Source organism: Apis dorsata, unplaced genomic scaffold (genome assembly GCF_000469605.1).
Source record: "Apis dorsata unplaced genomic scaffold, Apis dorsata 1.3 scaffold_56, whole genome shotgun sequence".
NCBI classification, from domain to species: domain Eukaryota; kingdom Metazoa; phylum Arthropoda; class Insecta; order Hymenoptera; family Apidae; genus Apis; species Apis dorsata.
Window position 1 is genome coordinate 582,820 of NW_006263356.1, and position 9,623 is coordinate 592,442.

The following is a 9,623-nucleotide window of genomic DNA, read 5'->3' on the forward strand; positions in this document are numbered from 1 at the left end:
CTTAACATGAGACTGGCGAAGCGAAGGTTAATAGTTTGTTTATTTACAGACACAGTTTTATCAAACGATTTATTTGCATTCATTCATTTTTTCTTTCTCTCCCTCTCTCTCTCTCCCTTTCTCTCTAAAAATAAACGACGGTAACGTGTAACTCGCGAGAGGTAAACAACGAATTCGCAATCCTGAAGTGTCCCGATATATATACCACTGTTTATTATAAACTACGGAGTATTTCCTGTGCTAAGTCTATAGGAAAACTTTTCCTTTTATTTTTTGTTCTCAAGAAAAATGAAATCGCTAAAACAAATGTTCAAGAAATAACACACTTCACAGAACTCTTCAAATTTCAAAATTATATTATTTTATCAACTCGTGATCGATATCAAGGAGGCTTTATAAGATCTTTTTTCTTATAATATCGGTCTCGAGACATTTGTTTTTTTTTTTTCTTGGACATTGTCCGATACACTGAACAATCGTATGTCGCAGCACACATACATACATACACATATATACATATATATATATATATGTGTCATATATATATGTATTTATATAGATGTAAACGAATTCTATTTTATCAACATTATGATTTAAACATTCTCTATCGAACACATTTCACGTGTGCAGTTTGTACATATATATATATTGGACACTCCTTCGATATGATCCTCGCGGAAACGAAATGGAATACGTAAAACGAAACGAAAATGATATTACCGCGACCCATAATATAAAGATAACAAAATTATGTATATTCATTTTATAACAATAGGCTGCGCAAATGTAGAGGCACTCGCATTATCTGACCGAATGTATTTTACTTCTCAAGAGCTTCGTAAGCTCACACAAAAGTGCATACTGAAATAAAGTACGAGAAAATACATATATATATTAAATATATGTATATATTAAGCATATACATACATACATACGTACATGCATACATACATACATCCATCGTACATGCATTCATCATACATACATTCATACATGCATGTATATGTATATCGTAACACGTTTGGTAGAAGCGATTTACGGTGCAGCAAATGTTGCAATAAAAAGCAATAATTTTCTTATGTCAAAGGGACTAAGGCTCGTTTTGAGTGTCGCGTGACTAAATGAAGGAGCAAATCGCATGGTTGAAGGTTACGTTTTGCATACAAATATAAAATTAGGCTATATAAAAATTTTTTATGTGTACATGTGTATTCACCGATGTATGCATGTGTATATATGTGTGAATAAGTGAAAAATGTAATTTGTTTTGTAATATGTATAATTGCATAATGTATTTTGTTTGTTTGATAGTCAGAGCGTACATTCAGATTCTATAATTTCAATCAAATAAAATAAAATTCACATCCATTCGCTTATGATGGATGATAATTTTTTCCATCAATCAAAATCGCCTGTATATATTTTCTTTTATCTCTTTTTTTATTAATAAGAGAACGTAGTTCGGGAAATTTTTTTTCCCTAGTCAGTTCATGGCGTCTAATTCCTAAATGCTAGCTACGTCACTTATACTAAGTCTAGATTCTTACAATATAGCATACGATTAAACTAGCCATCATATACCTACTTGTTCAACTTAAAAATTAATATTGTGTACTATGTACAACACTTAGAATTATACTTTTTTTTTTTGTTGTTTTGTTTAAAACCCACTTCACCAAGGAGAGAATATTTAAAGTGATCTCTTTAAGACAGTACACTGTCAATATGTGCGAGAATGCATTTCATATGTCTCTTACGTCAATTATATTGACTCCTTGTCAAATTTGAGGCTAATATGCCTTTCGCACTGGTACAACAGTTGAAGCTATTTTTTATAATTCCAGACACATCACAGACTCATTCCAAATAAAAACACGTATGCCTTTTTAGCGTTGTATCATTTTTTTAACGATTATATATCATTCATTATATACAAAAAAGCGTCTCCATTGTAAACTTGGGCTAGCCTGGACGTTCCACAGGTCGAATTTTTCGATAATGTTTGTTTCTAATCTTAGAAAGGATCGAGAACTTTTGTACGATGAACATTTCTTTCTATATATAAACATAAAAATGTTTAGAATGATAATTTAACATTTTCACGAGTTTTTGAATGCATTAGAAATATTTCATATATATATATTTTTCAAGTTCATTAAAAAAATATTAAATATCACGATCCAATATATGTACTGTATATGTACTAGAAGATTTAATAATTTTATATAACATATGCGTAGATTGTTCTGTGTCGTTTTAAAATTAAAAGATCCTCATGGTTTTTACAACTCCATGTTAGAAATTAACGATATCTAAAAAAAAAGTATTTTCTTAAAAAACAAAAATAAGTGGCGGTGAAAATGGAAATAATTATATTTAATCTAGCTGATAATTATACACAACATTTACGTACATATTAGCGTGAAGAATAAGTAATGCGTAAAAAAATATCAATTAATAATTAAAATTACGCAGCTAATTAGTTTCTCGTACGCTGGATGAGCATTAAAAAAATAATAATGCTTCCATAAAATAATCACATTTACATGTACACTGAGAGTACGGAAACGATCCTCGACTAAAAGAATACATTGACGGAATATGAAATTTATAAAATAATAAACTCTATTTAAAACCATCGTATTTATAATTTCCATTTCGGAATACGATAAAGTTCGTGATAAAAAAAAAAAGGAAAAGAAAAAAGTGAGCAAACGAACGAAATGGAACGAAATAAGAAATTCTTTCGATTCAATTATCATTAGAAAAATTATTAGATACGACCAGTTAGAACGCAATGGCTAACGCCCGAAAAACATTGGTAATGGTGAAATATTCGATATTTATTGTTGTAGTCTGAATAAGACTTCCGTCCAGTATGAACAAACTGCATAAATACCCTAAGAAGAACATTTCCACAGCGTGTAGATTAGCACACGTTGCTAACTTATTAGACTATCAATCCTCATCAGAAAGTGGCTCGTACTGCGCAGAAAGCAATGGTGCTGGTTCGGCTTGCATTTGTTCAGATTTTGTCACAGAAGCAGATCCAGAAGTTGGGGGTGGCGGCGCAGGAGGTGGGCCAGTATGAACGCCTAACGCACTAAACGGATAAAAAGTTGTAGTAGGCGCTGGTGCAGGTGGTTGAGGAGTTTTATTTGGTGTCTCATCCACCATCATTTCTCCACTTGAGGGACTTTCCACATTTCCTCCAATTTTCTCATCTTTTTCTGCACTTGTGATGTTTCCTCCATTTCTATCGGTTGTGTTACCCCCTTTATCATCTTCAGATGTACGCATCACTTCAACGATCTTATTCTTTACGTAATCCAAAGGTGACAGATGAGGCTTGGAAGGAGTTCCGGAAGTCGATGTGGCAGTGGTTGTTTCGTATAGGCGACGCCCATAGTGATTAGTACCTGTTTCCGGAGGTGAAACAGGTTCGACTGAATGGAACGATTGTTTTCCTACCGATGCTGCTGACTGTTGATGTTGGTGTTGCTGTTGCTGCTGTTGTTGTTGCTGCTGCTGCTGTTGCTGTTGTTGCGATTGTTGCTGCGTAACTCGAATTATTTGACGCTCATCTCCAGTCTTCACGGAATCGGGTTCGTTAGCTTTTCGTCTCTTCCACTGATCTTCCGAAATTTGATATCTAATTAAATGAAAAATAATCTTTGTATAATATCGATTAATTTTATTTAATATAAAAAAATTTGATTTTTATATAAGTAGTTATATAAAAACTATATATATTAAATAGATATATTCCATGCTATAATAAACAATTTTTTCCATTCTCAATTGCTTGTTCAAAATTTTATTATTCGAATATAAATTTTGCATATGAAATTAAATATAATAAATTATATTGTATTGAAAACTTACCCACTATACGATCTATACGAGGAATGTGGAGGACCATAATCTTTAGAAACAATATGATCAACATGTTCTCCAAGAGTAATAGGTTTATTGCCACCTCCTCCATTGCCGCCTGCATTCCCAGCTCCACTGTTGCCACCATTTCCATCGCCAGCAGGACTGTGAGCCATCCCATTAGGTTCTACTGGAGCTTCTCGGTGAAATCCCTAAAAAATTTTCTATTGTATAAGGCATATCTGCGTTTTATACATACAAAACATTAATAAACAATATTTGATCGCTAACACTAACACAAGTTACCTGGAAAAGACGATCACCAGGTCGTTGTGGTTGGGCATTTCCACCAGTATTTTCAACACTTTGGTTAATTTGATGTGTTATAATAGCATCTATCAGACTGGCAGCAGTTAATGTAGATGCTGATTCATTTTGTTGTTGATTGGAGGACTGGTTTTGTCTAGAAGATGACTGTTGTTGCTGTTGTTGTTGTTGCTGGGATTGTTGCGGTTGTTGTAGCCTAGAGGATTGAGTAAATCCACTATTTATTAATCGGCTATCCCTATCAAGTTGTTGCTGCTGTTGATCTCTGTACAATTGAGCCATATGTTGCCTTCTTTCAACCTCCATCCTCTGTTGCTGTTGAATATGTTGTTGAAGCTGTTGTTGTTGTTGTTGCTGTTGTAAATGTGCTAGATCTCTTTCTCTTTGTTGTTGTACAGCCAAACGATGTTCTTGATGTTCTTTTTCACGTTGAGCAGCAGCTACTACCATCTGCTGATGAATCTCTTTTTCTCTTTGTTGATGGACGGTAAGACGATGATCAGTATGTTGTATATCTTTTTCTCGTTGCTGTATTGACAATCTGTGTTCAGCATGTTGTACATCTTTTTCTCTTTGCTGAACCAATCTATGTTCCTGTTGTTGAATCTCTTTCTCTCTCTGTAATCTATATTCTTCCTTCTCGCGCAAATGAACTAGATCTCGTTCCCTTTCTCTATCACGTTGATGATGGTGAGCTACTGCCATTCTATGATCTTGATGCATAGTTAAACGATGTTTATCCCCATAACGGTCGGCCAACAATCTGTCTGCCATGGTCTTACCAAGACCTTCGTGACTGCTACTCCCAGACGCAGGATGTCCATGTGGATGAGGAACCGGAAGACTTGGTTGCTGTACAGCAACATCCACCAAACTGGAAAAGGCCTCCAGTCCTGGTGGTGGTGGCGGATAATGAATTTGCTTTTGCGGATTGTGCCTTTGTATCACACCTTGACGAGGTTGTGTATGGGTTTGAGGTGGAGGTGTGCTGGTATAATATAACGTCGAAGGTCCTTCATTCTTACTATTACCCTCAGACGTGCCAGCACTTCGACTTCGTGCATGCATTTGTTGACTGGTTATATAATCATTCATAATAATTTGTCTTGACGATAGCTGTTGCTCCATAGTATAGCTAGGAGGTGGTCGTCCCGAATAAGAATTATATTGATTGCTATGCGTCACTACTACTGCTGCTGTTCCGGCTTGAGTCTGACCTTGACCAGGAATATTACCTGTTGTTACAGGTGAATGCCTGATTGTTCTATGATAATCATACATTGGTGCACGCTTATCCACATAGGGATGAACAGGAGTTCCTTGAGTTATGGATCCTGTTTCTTTAGGTCCTTGATTACTAGGTGCATTCACAGCCCCTGCACCGCTAGTCAAATTAGGTGTTCCAGCTGCACTGCCAGGATTTCCTGGAGGTGTCATCTGTCTAAGAAGACCTTCATAACGTGTATTAGACACAGGAGTTCCGTGTGTAATAGAACCACTTTTATGGCTTGTTGTCACTATTGCGCTCAATTTAGGCGACAATTTAGGATGTGGTGGTGGTACTGCAACTTTATTCATTTTAGGTGTAAGAGGTGCTTGAGGTCGTGGAGACGACGCGTACACCAATGGACTTTTGGCGCCACGACCTTGTTCCGCATGGGCATGAGGATGATAATAAGCACTCGAAGGTTCTGGCCGATAGAGAGTGACCGTCGGTGGTTTATGAAGTGTTTGAAGGGAATGATTATATTCTTGTTGTTGTCTTGGTTTTTTAATGCTTAAATCAAGAGTGCCCTCAGTGCTTTCCCGTAATGCTTGTTGTACTTGCATCACAACTAAACCTTCCTTTGGAAGTATGTCTGATGTAGATGACTGATTGTTCGATGGCGCGGGTGGACAGGGAGTAATTGTTGCTTGCATTTGACCTAATAAAATAATTTTTATATATAATTGTACAAATTTATTTCATAATTCATTAATTCAACATAATTTCTAAAAAAAAAAAAAGAATCACTAGTTTTTAGAAATAATTTGTAACAAAATAATATTCTTTTATATAACTTACCAATTTGCTGAGGACTAGAAGCAGAACGATGACCATGATGAGGACCAGATACCACTGACAACGTAGCCAAATTCGAGTCCCTTGACATATTAGTATTTGCCATAGTTGATGTCGGTTTATATTCTCTTACAAATGTAATATCATTTCTATGATCCGTTTTTAATATGCTCGATATCGTTGGTGTTCCAGAATTTATTGATACTGAAGGACCACTGGTACCAGCTGGACTATTAGGATTACGTTTCAATTGCATCTCAATAACACCAAGCATAAGATCCTTCACAGTGAGGGGATTGGAGTTGTTGCTAGTAGTGGATGGTGGTGAATGCGAAGGTTGTGCAACTTGTTGATGAGATTGCTGATGCTGTTGTTGCAATGATGTGGGATTATTAGCAGTTGTCAACGTGACAACCACACCATTATTTTCTAAATCGGTACCTCCCTGACCTTCGTCCGCCGTCTCCTGAAACAATCAGCGAACCTCTATCAGACGGCCCTATCAAGTAACAAACTTCTTTCTATATTTAAATATAAAACAAAATAAGAAAAATAAAACATAAAATGCATTGGGATCATTTTAATACGTTTAAATGCTACAGGATAATTAAATTGTTAAATATATTATATTTAATATGATTTAATCAATTCTCAATTTTTAAATAAGTTTTTGATAATTCTTTAATGTAAAATAATCTTTAATATAAAAGAAAAAATAATATAAAGTAATTAAATCAAATATTCTTATATTATACATATATCCTTGGAAATGAAAAAATTTTTATATATAAATTTTATATAAATAATTAAATTACAATTATAAGAAATTTAATCACTATAAATTCATATATAAAAATATACATAGCAAAATGTGTCTTAATATAAAAAATAACGTTTCAAAAAATAATTATTAAATATATAAATATATAAAAAAAAAAATAAATGCATTTAATAAAAATATAATAAACATCTTATTAAAATAAAATTAATAAATGCTTTAAATATTAACATTAATCATGATTCATGTAGCAAGAAACGCATTAAAATGTTTCTATCACAAATACTATAAAAGCTATATAATTTACTCTAGTATCTCCTTCTTAACTGTCAACCGGATAAAAACTTTAGTCTTACCGTGGCGGAGCTATCATAATCTTCTCTAGTACCAGCTGAAGCAGCATTGCTACTTCCACTGGTGGAAGACTGTTGCGACGGACCTATGCTCACCGGCGGTACTAATGATACCACAGCAATATCCGCTAATTTCTCACCAAGTTTTTGATCTGCCGATCGCGAGAAAGCTATCGGCAGATTCGAGGATGCTGTGGCACCCGGTGTACCTGGTGTACCACTGGACAAATTGTTCGCTGGACTGCCTGCACTAGCTGTATCGCTTGAATCATGGACCTAAAAAAAGAAAAAAATGTTCAATTCAACCATTTAAGTATTTATATTCTGAATGGATTGTTTTACAATATAGTATAATTTATATTATATTTATATAATTATATATTATAATTTAAAAAAAAAAATACACTGGTTATGAAATATATCTAAATTAAACCTATATTCTTTCAAATATTATCATCAACCAACAACTTACTGCCAATTCATCACAACTACTCGTACTGCTACCACTTTCTTCTTCATCTGTCAAACAAGGTCTCCTTTCTTCGCCTAGAGATTGATAATACTCTGCAACCACCTGATCTAAGCTTAACTTTTTCCGATAAGCAAAGTAATAGTTTTTGCATTGATGATTCGTCTTTCCTGGTATTTGTTCGGCAACTTTCACCCAATTGGTTCCATGCTCTCGAAGAGCTCTCCTCAGCTGTTCCAATTCCTCGTCTGTCCATTGTCGGGCAAGGGAATCGGCTGAGTCTTCGGGCACCTCGGCACTTCCCGTTAGGTGTGGCGCCAATCGACGAGATATTCGATTGAAGCAGGCCGAACAACATTTCGTCGCGTTACTTGGTATTTCTGGATGAAAAAGAAATTAAAGAATAAACATTACATTATCGATAAATATTTTTGAAAATTGATATTTCGATAAATTATAGAGAAAAATAATTCGACGCATAATTTTTGTTAAATTGTTTATATTTTTATGTAATTTTACAATATATATATATATTTATATTATATTTACTACTCTCGTATATTTACTCATTGATTACTTACGAAATTCTTGAATAATCGGATCACGAATTTCAGCTGGTAGATCGAGCCACTTGGCGGGTAAAGCTCGCAATCTTTTTACCCTTGTCTTTGAGGCGTTGTTTAAATTCGGGCAACCTGGCAATGGACACGCTGTATATCGTCCTCTAACTGCTTTACACCTACAGGTATTGCACACGCGCGCACCAGGTGCGATCTGATCCTCTCGCAGACCATACTGGGACGCTTGACTTCGCGGCAATGCCCTGCTCTGCGTGTTTCCTTCCACGATATTTTGACAAACCGTGCAAGCGTGGGGGCCAATCTGTCTTCCACCTTCTGGAAAAGAAAAAAAGATATTTCATTCATAAATTATTACTATTTATCGTGATTTTCTTAAATATAATGAAATTTTAGAAAATTTTGAAATATCGAATTCTATAATAAAATATGTTGCTCTACTAATCAATCAATCATTGTCACCATCAATATATATATCCCGATTATAAAATTATTTTATATTCGAATTTTTTTTCTCTCGAACATTATTCTATATTTTGATAGTTTTCTTCGTTACGAAGTTCAGCAAATATCAATCGCTTGATACGATGATGGCGGCTCCAAAGCTTCGTAACAAGAACTCTACGAGAAGAGAAAGAGAAAGAAAGAAAGAAAGAAAGAAAGAAAGGAGAGAAAGAGAAGAGAAGGAGGGAGGAGGACGAATATGAAGGAGGATGAGGAAAAAGCGATGAAGCAGCAGGTCGGATGGGAGGAGGACGGACAGGTCGGGGCCGTACGGAAACGGAGCGAGAAACAGAATAATTACCGAGACTTTGCTGGTTAACTAATTAAGGGTAGCCAATTAAAAAGTTCTCTCTCGCCCGCAGCCTCGCAAACATTGACGTAGAGGCGGGAGACATGGTAAAATCGCTTTGATGGTTTTACCCCCGGAAACTGGGTGGGTGCCAGGTGAAAAATTTAAGTTTATTCTTTCCACTGGGCCATTATTGCCAAGGTATCGTGGGGTCATTTGCGTAAGTAGCATCCGTGAAAAGCGGTTGAAAGCGAAAGAATATGACCAGGTGTGCGATTCCAACGAAATATTTTTTTCTGTAGCCAAAGGATAGGTTAGGGAAGCAAGAGCAAGAGAGAGAGAGAGAGAGAGAGAGAGAGAGAGAGAGAGAGAGAGAGAGAGAGAGAG

General features: G+C 35.3%; 1 protein-coding gene across 3 annotated transcripts in view; it reads right to left on the minus strand.

Annotated features, from left to right (window-relative positions):
- Window positions 1-2,354: 2,354 nt before the first annotated feature.
- LOC102677460 (nuclear receptor corepressor 2-like) overlaps window positions 2,355-9,623 on the minus strand; it is a 33,635-nt gene continuing 26,366 nt past the window's right edge. Inside the window, exons 8-14 of one of the 3 annotated variants that reach the window (XM_031515131.1) lie at window positions 8,447-8,761; window positions 7,869-8,245; window positions 7,400-7,672; window positions 6,269-6,728; window positions 4,174-6,128; window positions 3,886-4,088; window positions 2,355-3,652 (exon numbers count right to left, since the gene is read on the minus strand). In XM_031515131.1, the coding sequence (XP_031370991.1) occupies window positions 2,959-3,652; window positions 3,886-4,088; window positions 4,174-6,128; window positions 6,269-6,728; window positions 7,400-7,672; window positions 7,869-8,245; window positions 8,447-8,761 (4,277 nt within the window). In that variant the 3' untranslated portion in view covers window positions 2,355-2,958. Of the gene's footprint in view, window positions 3,653-3,885; window positions 4,089-4,173; window positions 6,129-6,268; window positions 6,732-7,399; window positions 7,673-7,868; window positions 8,246-8,446; window positions 8,762-9,623 lie in introns of all 3 variants that reach the window. The other 2 variants (XM_006609402.2, XM_031515130.1) reach the window with 2 other exon arrangements.